Below are 18281 nucleotides of genomic sequence, written 5' to 3'. Positions count from 1 at the left end.
AAGCTTTTTCCTTTTACAAATATTTTTATTTTCATAATTTGGTCACTTATTCTTTTAACTTCCGCATTCAATCCCTTTCTTGTTACAACACCCCACTATCCCTTCTTTCTTCCTTTCCACCTCAGTACAGCCAGAAACCATTCCTGAGTTTTCTACTACCTTCTCCTCTCCACCTTGTCTCTGCCAAATTTAGTACTATATACCTATTTTCCTTTCCTCCATCACATCTATAATTTGCTCCTCTTTGATTTTTAATGTCATAATGTTCACTGTTCAGAATTGTAGTCCATTGTCTTGCAAAAGTAGTCTTCTGATATATCTGTCCGGCTTAGTGTTCCTTTATTTAAAAGCAACTTTTAATCCATATCCTGCTTGCCAGGCCTGTCGTGACTTCACCATTTTAGGATAGGGTAAGGAAATATAGAGTGTAATATACTACGACTTACAGATGAAACTTGGGAGATGATTAGATGAGTTGAAATAGAAAAATGAATTAAGCATAACTGATATTGCTGGCAAAGATTCAATGCGTAATTGGTGAAAAGCAAGAGAGCCTCTGATCGATAAATAAAATAAATTAGACCTAATGATTTAGTCATGTTGCTCTAAGAGCACCAAGATATTAAAGTAGGTCTATGCATTTTAGTGCATCAAGGCAAGGAGCCTTGAACTAGCACTATACATTTAGTCTAAGGTATCCTAGAATTTAATTATTGTGTCCTCTATTGCACTGTACATTCTAGAATTTGTTAAACATCCATACTGATATATGTAAAAATAATTATTTTTTAAGTTAAAAGCTGAGCAGTCTCTTTCTCTAAGTTTCCTAAAATTGTGTATAAGATAGAAGTTGAACTATAATTATTAATGTCAAATTTATCTGATTCTTTATATATTGGTATGACTTTAGTGACCTTGAACATTTTGGGGACTGTAGCCTCACTAAATAATACATTATTTATTTATAAGATGTGTAATTTAGGGGACTGGGTACAGAGCCTGCTTCTTACACCGTATTATCGGATACAGCTACAGTTTCCTAATTAATTGTATTTAATACTTCAGTATCATTGGCAGGGTGTAAAAACAGAGAACTACATGGCCCTGTTCCTAAATTGGAATCTTAGTAGTTGGGTTCTGATTAATATTAGTGAAATATTTATTAAATGTTGTTGATATCTCTCATGGATTTCTTATAAGCATATCCTGTTTTCTTAAGAGTATTTCTTTACCATCATTATTGATGTCAGTGGTTAGAATTTCATGTACTACTTTCCAGTAGTTACTTGTAGTATTTAATCTGCTTGTTAGGTACCAAAATTAGTTTTTAAAAAATACAATGTAAATTTCAATCGTATAGCAGTTGTATAGTATTATTTGAAGTAATTCCACAGATTGTATATGAGTTGATTATGTTTGTAATTACAGAAGAAATTATGAATAGAATTGTGTAAATAATTTAAATTTATTAAGGATGAGCTGTGTGTTTAATAGAAAAATTGTTATTGTAAATTGTATAATATTGCATTTTAGGAAAATGTCTTCTTCTCTTGTTAATTTAAAATGTAATGCTTGATAATAATGTACTTTTGTAGAAGCCTCCATGGCACAGGCGGCAGTGCGCCGGCCTCTCACCGCTGGGTTCCGTAGTTCAAATCCCAGTCACTCCATGTGAGATTTGTACTGGACAAAGCAGAAGTGGGACAGGTCTTTCTTTGGGTACTCCAGTCTTCCCTGTCATATTTCATTCCAGCAACACTTTTCAATATCATTTCATTTCATCGGTCATTCATTAATCATTGTCTCAGAGGAGTGCAACAGGCTTCGGCAGCCGGCACGATTCCTATCCTCGTCTCTAGATGGGGGCTTCATTCATTCCATTCCTGACCCCGTCAAATGACTGGAAACAGGCTGTGGACTTCTGTGTACCATTTACCACCGAGGTAGACACCTCATTTGCAAATAAAGTGATTTTGATTTTATTTTGAATAAATTAATTGATGAATGCTCCCACAATGCTTTCCCAAAAGAAATTTCCAAAATCTAAATACACGCCTGCATATTGCAATCTTTGATCCATTCCTCTTTACCTTTGTGCAAGCTCTTTTACATAAGTTGTAAATTGACTTCTTTGTAAATATGTATTTTCGTGTGTACATCTTATAAATTCTTTGCCCTAAAAATTGACAATGTGTTTCATTTTTCAAAGGCATTCTGAAAATAATTTAAGAATGTCACGCGTTGCTTTTCGCACACCTTGATAGGGATGGAAGGTGCTCAATTTTATGACCATATGCTCTTCCTAACTGTTGTGGTTGGTAAAGTGATGTGTTGTGTCTGGATGAAGAGACAAACACAAATACCCAGTCCCCAAGCAAGAGGAATTGATCCCCAAACTGGCTGTGAATTGAGCACTGACCATTTAGCCAAATGAAAATGCAGATGATGTCTGTATTGAAAGTGATTGACATACTAACCCACAGTCAAGATAGAGAGCATCATAGTTGGAGAAGATGACCTTAAAGCCCTTCTGGACAAGTTCAGCTACAACAGGATCTTCACCCTTGGTCCATATCTGGATGATATATTTGTCCTTGTCCAAGTGCTTGTCCACTCTGCCCTTCTCTGTGAGGCCACTGGTCCATAAGATGACGGGCATCTCCTTGCCCCCGTTTGCAGCCACCAGTTTCTCGTACGCTCGGTTCTGGAACGACTCCCATAGGTCCATAAAGCCTTCCTCGGTGCGAGCGAGTCCATTGTTGTCCATCCAGTCCGTTACTGGTTCTGATGTATTCCAGCAGTTCAGGTCCACCTGCAAGTGTATATCACACATCACACATTTTAAACTATCCTCTACCATAATAACATATTATTATTATTATTATTATTATTATTATTATTATTATTATTATTATTGTTGTTGTTGTTGTTGTTGTTGTTGTTGTTGTTGTTGTTGTTGTTGTTGTTGTTGTTGTTGTTGTTACATTTTAAAAGTGGAGGAAACAATTCCTTTCTTCCAATACATAAAAAGGACTATGACACTGAAATTGAAATTTAAAAGATATAAAAGCACATGTAAAGTGGGGGGCCAAGTGTCTAATTTTGAGTCTATATTCCTCCACCTACCATGGCCTTCCACCAGATGATGATTTGTCCTCTTTTCAGCTAGGTTTTAGTTACAAGTACGTTATGTACTTGGTAGAGAACCTTGAAATACTGGCTGTGAAGTGATGTTTTGGTTGCAGAAACTTTCTCTCACAACTGAAGTGTTTGTCGTAGAGACAGAAGAGAACAGATAGGAGGGGGAGTATTCATAATGATGAACAAAGAATTTGTAAGCTATGGAAAAGTTTAGGATGAACAACTGGAAATTCTCTGTCTCTACAGATAGGCAAGTAATGTTTTTGGGGTGTACAGACATGAATGGCATGGCACTAATGCTGATGCAGAATTATGTGGACAACAACATAGAAAGGAACATGATTGCAGTGGATGATCTAGGGGGGAAAATATTCTGGATGTGGTGCTGATGAAACCAGATGAGCTCTATAGTGAAACTGAAGCGACAGATAGCATTAGTGTTCATGAAACTGTTTTTGTTGTAGTTAAAAATAAATGCGACTGTGAAGTTTGCTTTTTAAGTAAAGGCCATTTCTTTTTATAATCTTGTCATTAGCACGCACACTGCAAAAAATGTGTGTGCTACCTTCCAGCATCCTTTGCAAACAAGCAGGCATCACTTGCAGCTATGTAGCTAACCTGTACGCAGAACTGTGCATCCTTAAAATGTTCAAGATTTTTTAATCACCCATCGCATGTGAGGTATGGTTTGTAATATGTTTTTTGAGTGCAGGAAACATGTCAGCTGCAGACATTCATTGTCAGCTTGGTGAGTTTTACGGTGATAATGCAATGAGCGAAGGTAAGAGAGTTCAAAAGTGGCCATTAAAATGTTCATGACAAAGAACGCTCAGGTCAGCCATCTGTGATCGCAGAAGATTTGGTGACTGCACCTGACAGGAAAATTCACGAGGACAGAAGATTCATGATAACCTTGACCAAACTCCAACATGTGGCTCAGAACAAAAGATACAGCATGCTGACAAAGGGAATTTTGCTCCTTCACGATAACACAAGGCCTCACACTGCTGTCCAGACTCGGGAACTGATTGACTCTTTCAAGTGGGACTTTTTGGATCACACACTGTATAGCCCTCCAAGTGATTTCCATCTTTTTTTGACAGCTGAAATGTCATCTTGTTGGGAAGCACATCAACGAAGATGAATAAGTGAAAATGGCCGTGAACTCTTGGCTGTCAGAGCAGGTAGCAGACTTCAATGAAGAGGAATTTCAAAACTTAAGTTATAAGGTATGACAAGTGCTTAAATAAACAAGGCAACTATATAGGTAAATAAAGAAATGTATGTAAAACCTAAAAATAAAAGTGATTTGAAAATTAAATGTTTGGTTATTTTTATAAAAACAAACTGTCCTTAATTAAAAAACAGCCATGCATTATGCACTACCTTATGGTTGATAAGAGATCCATGAGGGAGTTTAAAAAAATTAATTATAACAGTGAAAAATAGATTTAAAGCAATTGCTGAGGAGTGTGAAAATAGATATACACCTTTTAAAGATGGTAAGAACCCATGACATTATAAAATGGAAATAGAGATTAAGGAAGAAATAGAGTTAGGAATGGTTGTGGAAGTAAGGATTGTTTGAAGGAATTTACCAGGAAATTGAATTTCACAAAAAAGTCAGCTAAGAATAACATGATGGCAAGTATAACTGGCAATCATATGAATTTTAGGGAGAAATGGAAGGATATGAATAGGCCCTTTAAAGCAGAAACAGGTTTCAGGAAGGACATTCCAGGGATCATGGAACACGTCAATGCCAGTAGGCACCATAAATTTTCTGCTATGAACACTCATATGGATGAAACAGGGCATTTTATACATCCATATAGAAAGATTTGAGGATAATAAGAAAAATTAACAAATGGAGCCCCATGAATGCAACAGAATTTTTAAAAATATATTTCTAGACCATCCATATAGCAAGATTTGAGGATAATAAGAAAAATTAACAAATGGAGTCCCATGAAAGCATCAGAATTTTTAAAAATATATTTCTAGACCAGATTTTTATTAATGAGTACAATCTGAAAGATAATTTAGACAATAAGAATCCCCTTTATGATGAAACTCTTTTCTTATTAACACTGTTAGGTTTTAATAAAGAGACATTCCTTAAAAAGAAACTTCCCCTCCTTGGTAGATGGAACAGTCTTCTTCCACCCCTTTCTATCCCCTCCACATCCTGCCACGCATGCAGGTCCCACAGTCACACACAGATACAATACTAGATGAGGACCAGCTTTTAGTACAGTAGGAGGTGGTGAATGAGTCAGCTGTGTGAAGTGGTATGGGGTGAGAACGCCTAAAAAATTTAACTATGCATGATAATCTGTCCTTTTACATGCACATTCTCTCATCTTCATTTTCTCCTTTTTCTAGATTTGGATGAAACAGTAGTACGGTATATGGAATTTGTACATCCCTTCAAGAAACAAATAGTCCGTTTTGTCCAACAGTATGAAATCCACCTCCACTTACAGCAAATAGACCACTGACATAAGATTATTTAATAGTTCTTATGTAAGTTATGATTTCTGGCGTAAAAAGAAGATGTTTAAGATTTAAGACTGGTTGCAGATTTTACGACGAAGTGTATAAGTGCATCTTTTCAGTAAGAACATGTTTCTCATGAACAAGATATGTCACAACAAGAAGATAATAATCACAAGACTCTTTAGCATTTTATTATTCCCATTAAGAAAGATATTTTAAATAAGTGCTGTTAATTGTGTAATGTTTTATGGAACTTTGTATTAATGGTTGATGATGTCCTAAAATAGCACTAAACGTGTCTTGTAGTTAACATGGAATTAATGTAGAATTAAATAGTCAAGAGATTATTGTTGAAGTGGAAAGGTGGATTTTTATTTTATAAGTTTTGATTACATATCCCAACAAGTTTGACCCAAAGGTCATGGTTGCACACAAGATATTTGAATTTCTGAGGCACACTTCCTGCATTGCCAGAATTCTACACTCAGATCCCATTCTAGTGTTATCAGTTACCATGAATTTTGTTTTCCTTGCTTTGTTCATCCTGTCGGCAAGCATTGCACAGCAGATGGTGTTCATTCGCTTTCAACTTCATCCAGGCCAATTCTAGTATCTTGGATGAGTGGTAGAGCATTGGCCTTCAGAGCCGAAGATAGTGTGTTCAAACCTGGCTGAAGTAGTTGGATTAGTGAAGGACAAAACAAAGTCCAGTGGACACTCCATGTCGTACGATGTCGGCATGTAAAAGATCTCTGGTGACACATTTGGTGTTTACCCGACAAAATTAGTTAAAACTCAGCCAGCGACGCCCAAGAGAGATTCGGTTTAGTCAACCATCTTGCAGACCTAGAATGAAGGAATGAATGAATGAATGAAAAAGCCTGTAGTGTCCTATGAAGGACAAAGGCCTCCCTCGAGACAGGGAGCTCTGTTTGATTGATCTCACAAGGTGAGCTAGTCACGTGAGATGTTTCTTTGTCACATTTTATCGTCTTTTTTCACTTGTTTAGCTTATACCTACTTTTAACATCTTGCTTTCCTTTGTGTGAGATTTTTTGTCTCTAATTCGATATATAGTACTTATTTCAACACTCTTCACTATACCTATGCAGTTTTTCTGTCTATAAATCTATTTCATAACTCTTATTTTATCAATTTTCACATTTACAATAAAATAAAATGTTGAAACTGATGAGCAGGCTGGCAGATGGTATCAAGTTGAAATGCCTGCACAGCTGCAGCGCTACGATTATTATTATTTTTTAAGGCCAGTTCTAAAATTAGCTTCAGAGTATAAGTTAAACAGGACTGGAGAGGGAATAAAACATTGTCTCAGACATACAATAATTACTATATAGAAATATAATTAAATTTTACCTCGTCACCACCCATGTGGAAAATATCAGAATCAAAGACTTGGAGCATGTCAGAGAAGATTCCACCTAATATCTGATACACCTTGTCACTTGTGGGGTTGAGCTGGCCGCAGGGAGGTTCCTGACAATACGATTTCCATGGCTGAGCTTTAAAACACACTGTCGTGTTCTCCCCTACCCACTGCCAGCCCTCGCCCACATGGGCTGGCGCATCAAACTCCGGAACCACACGTACACCACGCACTCGTGCGTACTCAACAATGGAACGGATGTCATCTTCAGTGTAAATCTGAAACAAACAAAATATTGTCGTACTGAGAAATTACAAAGGAAGCATATGGGAACAGGGAGATGAAGACAATATTCTGGTCTGGGGGACCAACAGCAAAGAAGTACAAGAACAGCTTGATGCACGGAACAAGAAAAGTATGGTATGAAAATCAGTGCAGAGAAAAGTGATATCAAGAGGAGAAAGACATTGCTAAAAATTGGTGCTCAAAGCCTTGAAATTGTTGACAGTTTCAAATACCTAGGAAGTGAATTAGTACAGAATATAAGGCTGGACATGGAGATTAACTAGAGGGTGCAACCTTGTCTGGAAGTGTAAAGAATAATGTACAAAATGTGTCAGACACCCAAAGCAGTTGTATTAGCACTGAATACATGAGTTGATCTGGTTTATTGCTTCTTTTCTACAATGGAAGAAGTTCATAAGAGAGGTATTAAAAGATGAGCTGTCATCAAGGCTCGCATAACTGGAATAGCAACATTTGTTAATAGTTTCTTTCTGGGCTCTAATCTTAACGATATAAACAAGAGACAGAAACACTTGGCAAATAGTATAGAGCAGGGGTTCTCAAAGGGTGCCGTGAATTTCTTGGAGTGTGCCGCAAAAAAATTGCTGTGTACACTCAATATTTTAGCAATACTACTTATTAATATTGCAGAACAGCGTAAGCCTACATGCAGTAAGAATTCAAAAAATAAGTTGTTCTGTCAATTATATTACTGCAGTTTAGTGGGAAATGTGGTTTTGTTTACTTTTGCATGACTGTTCAATGCGAGGAGGAATCGCAGGCAAACACACCCATAATTCTTGGTAGAAGTCACTCACGTTTCTTATTTTTAATGCAGGTCAGTGCCGAAAATTCTTGTTCGCACAGATAAGTTGTGGGAAACTGTATTAATACAGACACAGCATGCTCTGATAACACCGAGAACTCTCTTTTCACTGAAATCCAGAAGTGAAGTAGTGTTTCTTCCCTAAATTTCAGCTTCATATTTCAATTGGCTTCAAGTTCAGCCAGTTCTTCTGCCCCTTCTAATCATAAATGTTTTGTGTCGTCAGCAGTAATGGCATAGGGATTGCAAACCCAGTTGAGGGAAGTTTATACTCCAAAACAGAAAGATGTTCCAAAATCAGACTTGAACAGATGTCAGTATCAGCTGTGAGAGGAAACATTTCAACATCACTTTTTTTCAACTTTTGACTTACACAGTTGAATTTTTCTCAAGAACCCATTCAGCTTGTCAGTTGATGTAAGTATGTTCTCTTTCTTTTCTTGCATACTGGCACCGAGATTATTCAAGTGTAGAAAAATATCAGCTAGGTATGCAACTTTGGAACACCAAGCTTCGTCGCTAAATATTTGTAATAACTCATTACTAAGTTCATAAAGTCTGGAAAGTTCACTTCCTTTGGATAACCAGCGAATTTCAGTGTGAAGGACCAGAGTTTCATGAACAGCTCCTGCTTCCTGATTATGACCTTGAGAAGTCTAGTTTTTAGAGCTCTACTTTTTATGTAATTAACCATTTCAACAACTGAGAAAATTACATTCCTTAGATCTGAAGGAATGGTTTTTGCCACCAAAGCTTCCTGATGTAAAAAATGATGTGTGGACCCAATATGCAGAAAATCTTGCTTCAACCTCGAAGTAAAACCTCTCCTTCGACCAGTCATTGCTACGGCTCCATCAGTGCACACTGAAATACAATTGTTCCAACTCAGTCCATTTTCTTCCAATGTCGCTGTCATAGAATTATATATGTCTGATCCTATTGACATCAGAGGTAATTCTTTGGAAGAGAGTAAGTGATTTATCATTATGTAGCTCATCAATTGACATTTATTTACTTATATCTGTTGATTCGTCCAGTTGAAGTGCAATAATGTTTTACCATTACATAATTCTTTCACTACTTGTTTTCTAATATCAGATGACATGTCTTCTATGCGGTGAGCAATCATATCATTTGACAAAGGTACTTTTGGTATCTCCCTCTCGGCAGCCTGTCCTCACGTTGACTTAATTATTTCTTTACAAGCAGGTATAATCAAAGTTTCTGCTGCTGTATGTGACTGCATACTCCTGGCAATATTTTCTGCTACTTTATAGCTGGCCACTAGCACTTTTTCTGAATTTGTAATCATTTTATTCATTGCTTTCCCTTTTTTAATTTGAGAAGAGAGTAAACAACTGAAATAAGCTTTGTCTTTATTTTCCAACTAACTCTTTCATTTTCAAGTGACTCTTTAGTTTGCTTTGCATTCATTGCTTAAGTTTTCACCACATGCAGCACACTCAGGAAGTTCACGATTAACAGATTCAGTAAATGTAAATCCAAAGCTTAAATAAGATTACTGATACCTGCACACAGCACCAGACGATGAACTGCTCTGCTGTGGAAGTAGCTTCTCATTGAAACATGATCCGGGTGATTCACTTGTTCTATTTTCACTCTGATCTTCTTCACTGCTGTTTAATCATTGGCATTTAAATAAAAACTTCTCCATATTACAACACAATATTTGTATACTTACTGCAGTTTTATAATAACACCAAACATTGCGACTTATTTAACATTCAAATGCAGTAAGTTGGTTACTACATTTAAACATCTCTCCGTTCCCAACTGAAGTACTGAACTGACTGCAGGTGACCATTGATTGGTTTAAATGTTCTACACTAGGGTTTGAGAGTGATCGACATGTTTCTCTACTAACGTTCCAGTGGTTCATGTACCCTCTGCTAGGGTTCTCAGTCTTTCAGGACTGCTCTGTAGTGTTCGAAATTCCTCTAAAGCAGGCATAGTTATTTGTATGTTGGGGTGTGCCACAATATTTAGAACAGCGGAATAGTGTGCTGCAAATGAAAAAAGGTTGAGAACCCGTGGTATAGAGGAATAAAACGAGATTCAGATGCAATTAGAAGTTTATGACATCAATGAACCTCATGATTTAGATCAAGAGGGATTTGAAGAATTCTATTTCAAGTTGCAGTCAAAGATAAAAGCATTGTTAGAAATCAAACCTCTGAGCAAGTGGCCATGCGGTTAGGGCTGCACGGCTGTGAGCTTGCATTCGGGAGATAGTGGGTTCAACCTCCACTCTTGATAGCTCTGAAGATAGTTTTCCGTGGTTTCCCATTTTCACACAAGGCAAATGCTGGGGATGTACCTCAATTAAGGCCACGGCCAGTTCCTTGCCACTCCTAGGCCTTTCCTCTCCCCCATCATTGCCATAAGACCTATCTGTGATGGTGCGACGTAGAGGCAATTGCAAAATAAAAATAAAAAATCAAACCATTGTCATCTCTTAGTGAAAGTAGTGACATAAGCTATAACAATAATAGTGATCTGAAATTGCCTGCCATTTCTCTTTTTAAAATTAAATGGCCACTGTCAGAGTTCATGTATTTTGATGACATGTTTAAAAGTTAGTAATTGAAAATGAGCCCTGACAGATATTCAGAGGTCGTGCTTATCAGATGAGCCACCAGTTACACAGAATAAGTTCAAATTAGCATGAGAATTGATCTGTAACTGGTACAACAATCCTAGGTTGATCCTGGATTGCTTGTTAGATTGTTGTTATCAGTGTCGTCTGCTAAAGGAGCAGGTGAGGGCTCTAATAAACCAAATGTACAAACCCCTTTGCATGAAATGATGTTGCATTACATTTTAGAATGAATTAATGTTAGTGTTAAAAATCAATGGGAGAACAAAACCTCAGGCCAACCCTATCCTAAGCTGAAGGAACTAGTATCACTCCTTGAAAGTAGTTGTCAAACTTTAGAGCAAGTCAGTACTTAGTGAATGAGAGACAGACCCAAGGAGCCAGATGTTGTTGTTTGAGTCATCAGTCTATAGACTGGTTTGATGCAGATCTCAATGCCATCCTATGCTTTGCTAACCCTTTCATTTCTACTTAACTGCTACATCTGCCATAATCTGCCTGTCATATTCATACCTTGGTCTACACATACCGTTCTTACCACCTACACTTCCTTAAAAAAACCAACTGAACAAGTCCTGAGTGTCTTAAGATGTGTCCCATCATTCTATCTCTTCTCCTTGTCAAAATTATCCAAGTTGATCTCCTGTTACCAATTCAATATCTCTTTATTCGTGATTCGATCAACCGTTCTTACCTTCAGCATTCTTCTGCAACACCCCATTTCAAAAGCTTCTACTCACCTTTTCTCTGAGCTAGTTATCATCCACATTTCACTTCCATACAATTCCATGCCCCAAAGAATGTCTTCAAAAACATCTTTCTAATTCCTATATCAGTGTTTGAAGTGAGCAAATTTCTTTTCTTAAGAAAGCTCTTCCTTGCTTGTGCTAGTCTGCATTTTATTTCCTCTTAACTCTGCCATCATGAGTTATTTTACTACCCAAGGAACAATATTCATCACTCCCTGTGGGTGGGGAATGCAGAAGAAAAATACACCCACGGTATCCCCTGCCTGTCATAAGGGCCGACTAAGGGATGATTGAATTAGAACCATGAGACTACTTGTGATTAGTACCATCAAGCGAGGAACACCATGAGTCGCCTTTACTTGTGAGTAGTACCACTATGTTAGGTACACAATAGGGATGTGATTAGTAGCAGCAGAGAGTGACTCACTGTGGGTTTGCAGTACCCGTGATTAGTACCACTATATGAGCGACACCGTGGGTCTGCATTGCCTTAAATAGTACCCACTATGTGAGGAACACCATGAGAATACCAGTGCCCATGATTAGTATACCTATGTGAGGCACACCATGGGTTTGGTTTGCGTATGAGTGGCACCTTTATAGTATAAGAAACACCATAGGTCTGTGTTACCCTGTGCGGCGTACAATACTTGTTATTAGTACTGCTACATGAGAAATACCATGGTTCTACTTTACTAGCGATAAGTACCATTACGAGCGGCCGTTGACCCAGATTTTGGACCCCTTTAGAAAAAAAGCATCATCAATTTAGGATTGTGTTTTGGAAGCAGTCCCTTGGTCAGTATATACTATTGTTTTAAGATGATTTCTGGTCGGATCCACTGATGGTTTTATGTTCATAATCATTGCTCATTGTTGTCTTTTTGAATTCTAGTCAGTGAATTGATTTTGGAATTATTTTAAACTTTCAAATATTGTGAGTTGGATCTGCTGATGTATTTTAAATTCATATGCATCCATTCAATCTTCATCATCATGTTTTGAATTCTCGTAAATGGATGAAATTTTTACTTTTAAATTGTCATTCGTACCATTAGGGCCAATAACCTAGATGTTAGATACCTTTCAACAACAAGCATCATCATCATCATCATCGTTGTCATCATCATCATCAATAACAATATCTACTTAATTTAAGACTTCATTTCCTAATCTAATATTTCCTCCATCACCTGACTTTGTTTGACAGCACTCCATTACTTTTGTTTTGGACTTATATATTTTCAAGTTATACTCCTTTCCCAAGCCTCTGTCCATACCATTCAGAAAAGTCTTCAGATCTTCTGCAGTCTCACATAAAATAACAATATCATCAGCAAATCTCAGGGTTTTATTTCCTCTTCTTGGATTGTGATTCCCTTTCTAAATTCTTTGATTTCCTTTACTGCCTGTTCTATGTAAACACTGAAAAGGAGGGGGCAAACTGCAGCCTTGCTTCATTCCTTTCTGGCTTGCTGCTTCTTTTTCAAAGCCTTCAATTCTTATCACTGCAGACTGATTTTTGTACAGATATATAATTTTCCACCTTGGTCAATAGAATAAAATGTGTCTTAAAGGAAACTTCCAATAAATTCATGTAACAGGTACATATTTCAGCCCCACTGGGTCTTCTTTAGCCTTAAAAATAAAATATAAAGTCTACAGAACACTCTAACAACACAGCACTAAAATCCTATGAAAAAGAGTAATTTGTCCTCACTCCAAATGAACATTGCAGAAAGGTTTGGAATTGAATCCAGGCTTTTGGCACACAATCTAATGTGTAGAAATTGTACACCACCACCGCTCCTACCCTGCTGGCTAATATTCTGATGACGAAACTTTGTTCACCAATGGGGCTCAAACCAGCTAACCATGGTATGAACCATACAGACTCAATGCCTTAATGATCATGTCTTCCACAGCAGGAGGACATTCAAGATTTCCTCCTGCTAAAGACCTTATGAAAAATAAATCCTACCTGCTTACTTACATAGATATTTATCATGTGCCGGAATCGTCTCACCATACAATGTAGGGTTAAAGAGCGCAAAGGTACAGGGAATACCAACAATTAAATATGAAACTGCTCCCTGTTATAAGAATAACTTTGTTCAGCGATATCATAAATGACACCACGATGCAGTTTGTAAGGCTGTTCTGTTGGAAGACCTACCTGCTCTGGGGAATAAGCTCCATATCTGCTCAAGTTGGGGTACGTTTTGGACTGGAAGGGGAAGCTCTGAGAGTCGGTCATGTGCCAATGGAAAGTGTTCAGCTTGTTGGCAGCCATGCCGTCGATAGTGCGCTTGATGGCATCCGGCGAGATGTAGCTGCGAGCTGTGTCCAGAAGGATACCACGGTGACGGTATACGGGACGGTCCTGGATGCGCACAAAATCGGGCATTCGCAGACGTCTATCTGCTCCCAAAACCACCAACTGACTGAGGGTCTCCAGGCCGTGACGGGCACCAAAAAATGTTGGTGCGCTTATGGTGGCATTGATCTAGAGAGAAAACAAGACAAACATAAACAAACTGCTTAGTGTGTGTGTAAACACGTGTCCTTGTCCTAAAATGGTCAATCCCAGCACTCAGTACCATAAACGAACAGGCTTCAGGGGACGGCAGTTAATAGTGCTAACGGTTACACCATGAAGGCTGACAGTGTTGTGGTATAAAATGAGGAGATTCCTACAGAATGTTCATAGGATGGCATTGTTGGCATATCAAAGTTCTCTCGTGGTGACAGAATTAAATTAGCTGAACCATAAGAACCATCCAGCAGAATTCTAGTCAGCAGCAAATTTGGAATGTTCAAATTGATATTACATACGTTGAAAAACTAGTATATATGACGATGATATAATTAAAAGTTTCTTCGTCATTTCTTATGTAGAACTGTTCAATGTCAGACTATTCTGACATCATCACACTACATCAGGCAACTCTTTCATTTGATGTGTTTCAATGTGCATTTATTTTAATTTATAAGAATATCATATGAATGTAAATATTATTCATGTTTTGTAGCTTTTAATATATTAATTTTAAGTTATTTCTAGACAGCTGAAGATGGCCTAATGCAGCCAAAACCTGTCATTTTGTTCTAATATGATGTTTTTACAACTTTGAACTATAAATAAACTTATAGGTATTGACTAGGTGGAACCCATATACTAGTTTTTCAACATAATTATCAATATGGATTTAAAATGAAATTTATTTCATGAAATTGATATGCAGGCTGCCTTGATAGTACCACTTTAACAAAATAAACATAAATACAACTCACTCGTCCATCAGCTAATTCTTGAACCTGGAGATCGTAGCTCTCGTCGGTATCGGTCTCAAACCTGGTCATGGTCGGGTCCTCGATGTTCAGGTGGACGAACAAGGACTTGGCACCTTCTTCTTCCCTGCCATCTAGCTGAGCTGTCTTAGCTAACTGCCTCTGGAAAATCCTCCCCGCCTCGCTGATCATTCCACGCAGGCGAGGTTCCATTTGCTGCCGTCCGGCGTACTCGACGTATATGCTGTTGACGTTGACCTGCACGGTCTTTCCTCGACTCAGCTCCACATGTCCCGTAGGCCTCGGCCACAAGCTGCCGTAAGGATCGCAGAAGAGCCTACACTCTGCCACGTTCCGAGACTTGCCGTTACCTTCTATCTGAACCTTATGACACTGATCGTTCATACACTTCCATGTCCACACCGGCCTGCAAAACAAGATAGTGTTTAATTTAGAGAGACAAAAAAAAAAAAGAGGAGTCTGGCACAAGTCTGACTGAGCTAGAGGCTATGATCTGTATATATCCACTAAGGCAAGGACGGTGATGAGCCCCACCCTGATAGGTCTATGTCTCATACTGTCGCTCATTGTATGAGACAGTAAACAGAGAGATGGATAACCCGCTTAATCCATACTATGTATTAAAAATTTATTTACATTTCACATTTACAATGTGTTGTTGTTTGAATCATCAGTCCATAGACTGGTTTGATGCAGCACTCCATGCCACCCTATTCTGTGCTAAACTTTTCATTTCTGCATAACTACTGCATCCTACATCTGCTCTAATCTGCTTGTCATATTCATACCTTGGTCTACCCCTACCATTCTTACCACCTACACTTCCTTCAAAAACCAACTGAACAAGTCCTGGGTGTCTTAAGATGTGTCCTATCATTCTATCTCTTCTTCTCATCAAATTTAGCCAAATCGATCTCCTCTCGCCAATTCGATTCAGTATCTCTTCATTTGTGATTCAATCTATCCATCTCACCTTCAGCATTCTTCTGTAACACTACATTTCAAAAGCTTCTATTCTCTTTCTTTCTGAGCTAGTTATCGTCCATGTTTCACTTCCATACAATGCCACGCTCCACACGAAAGTCTTCAAAAACACCTTTCTAATTCCAACATCAATGTTTGAAGTGAGCACATTTCTTTTCTTAAGAAAGCTCTTCCTTGCTTGTGCTAATCTACATTTTATGTCCTCCTTACTTCTGCCATCGTTAGTTATTTTACTACCCACGTAACAATATTCATCTACTTCCTTTAAGACTTCATCTCCTAATTTAATATTTCCTGCATCACCTGCCTTCGTTTGACTGCACTCTATTACTTTTGTTTTGGACTTATTTATTTTCATCTTGTACGCCTTACCCAAGACTTCATCCATACCATTTAGCAGCTTCTTGAGATCTTCTGCAGTCTCAGATAAAATAACAATACCATCGGCAAATCTCAAGGTTTTGATTTCCTCTCCTTGGATTGTGATTCCCTTTCCAAATTTCTCTTTGATTTCCTTTACTGCCTGTTCTATGTAAACGTTGAAAAGGAGGGGGGACAAACTGCAGCCTTGCCTCACTCCCTTCTGGATTGCTGCTTCTTTTTCAAAGCCCTCGATTCCTATCACTGCAGACTGATTTTTATAGAGATTGTAGATAATTCTTCGTTCTCGGTATCTGATCCCAATCACCTTCAGAATCTTAAATAGCTTGGTCCAATTGACATTTTCGATGCCTTCTCTAGATCTATGAATGCCATGTACGTGGGCTTGTCCTTCTTTATTCGATCCTCTAATATCAGACGTAAAGCCAGGATTGCTTCACGTGTTCTTTAATTTCTCCTGAAGCCAAACTGATCTTCTCCCAACTCAGCTTCAACTTGTTTTTCCATTCTTCTGTAAACAATACGTGTTAAAATTTTGCAGGCATAAGATACTAAACTAATGGTGCGATAGTTTTCACACCTGTCAGCACCGGCTTTCTTGGGAATAGGTATAACAACATTCTGCCAAAAATCGGATGGGACTTCTCCTGTCTCATACATCTTACTAAATGGAATAACCTTGCCAGGCTGGTTTCTCCTAAGGCAGTCAGTAATTCAGAGGGAATGTCATCAATTCCAGGTGCCTTGTTCCTATTTAGGTCGCTCACAGCTCTGTCAAATTCTGACCTCAAAACTGGGTCTCCCATTTCGTCAGCATCAACAACCTCTTCTTGTTCCAGAACCAAATTATCTACATCTTCACCTTGATACAACTGTTGGATATGTTCCTGCCATCTTTCTGCTTTGTCTTCTTTCCCTAGAAGTGGCTTTCCATCTGAGCTCTTAATATTCATACACCTAGATTTCCTTTCTCCAAAGGTTTCCTTGATTTTCCTGTATGCAGCATCTACCTTTCCTAGGACCATACAACCTTTGACATCCTTGCACTTCTCCTTCAGCCAGTCTTCCTTAGCTACCTTGCACTTTCTGTCCACTTCATTCTTTTAATTGCTTGTATTCTTTTCTGCCCTCTTCATTTCTAGCATTCTTGTATTTTCGTCATTCATCAATCAGGTCTAGTATCTCCTGAGTTATCCACTGATTCTTAGTTGATCTTTTCTTCCTTCCTAACATTTCTTCGGCAGCCCTGCTGACTTCATTTTTCATGACTATCCACTCTTCCTCTATTGTGTTTCCTTCAGCCTTTTCATTTAGTCCTTTTGCAACATGTTCCTTGAAACAATCCCTCACACTCTTTTCTTTCAACATGTCTAGATCCCATCTTTTGGCATTCTTTCCTTTCTTCAATTTCTTCAACTTCAGATGGCATTTCATGACCAACAAGTTGTGGTCAGAGTCCACGTCTGCTCCTGGGAAAGATTTGCAATCCAACACCTGGTTTCTGAATCTCTGCCTAATCATAATGAAGTCTATTTGATACCTTCCAGTGTCTCCAGGTCTCGTCCACATATAAAGCCGTCATTTGTGGTGTTTGAACCAAGTATTGGCAAGGACTAAATTATGATCAGTGCAGAATTCAACCAGCTGACTTCCTCTTTCGTTCCTTTGTCCCAATCCAAATTCTCCTACTGTATTACCTTCTCTTCCTTGCCCTACCACTGCATTCCAGTCTCCCATCACAATTAGATTCTCATCACCTTTTACATATTGTATTAAAATCTTCTATCTCTTCATATGTTCTTTCAATTTCCTCATCATCTGCTGAGCTAGTAGGCATATAGACCTGCACTATTGTGGTGGGCATTGGTTTGGTGTCTATCTTAACGGCCATAATTCTTTCACTATGCTGGTCATAGTAGCTTACCCGCTGAGCTATTTTCTTATTCATTAGTCAACCAACTCCTGCATTTCCTCTGTTTGATTTTGTGTTGATAATTCGGTAGTCGCCTGACCAGAAATCCTGTTCTTCCTGCCAACGTACTTCACTTATAACAACTACATCTAACTTTAGTCTATCCATCTCCCTTTTCAGATTCTCTA

General features: G+C 38.2%; 1 protein-coding gene across 1 annotated transcript in view; it reads right to left on the bottom strand.

Moving 5' to 3' along the window:
* The window catches only part of LOC136872715 (chitooligosaccharidolytic beta-N-acetylglucosaminidase), a 90893-nt gene that overhangs the window by 6870 nt on the left and 65742 nt on the right, over positions 1–18281 (bottom strand). Inside the window, exons 3-6 of the mRNA XM_067146545.2 lie at positions 14799–15222; positions 13681–14010; positions 7018–7305; positions 2478–2812 (exon numbers count right to left, since the gene is read on the bottom strand). Of these exons, the coding sequence (XP_067002646.2) occupies positions 2478–2812; positions 7018–7305; positions 13681–14010; positions 14799–15222 (1377 nt within the window). The remainder of the gene's footprint in view (positions 1–2477; positions 2813–7017; positions 7306–13680; positions 14011–14798; positions 15223–18281) is intronic.

Source organism: Anabrus simplex, chromosome 1, assembly GCF_040414725.1.
Source record: "Anabrus simplex isolate iqAnaSimp1 chromosome 1, ASM4041472v1, whole genome shotgun sequence".
Classification (NCBI taxonomy): Eukaryota; Metazoa; Arthropoda; class Insecta; order Orthoptera; family Tettigoniidae; genus Anabrus; species Anabrus simplex.
Note: the sequence above shows the minus strand (reverse complement) of the source record. Positions and strands in the feature narration are given on the sequence as shown.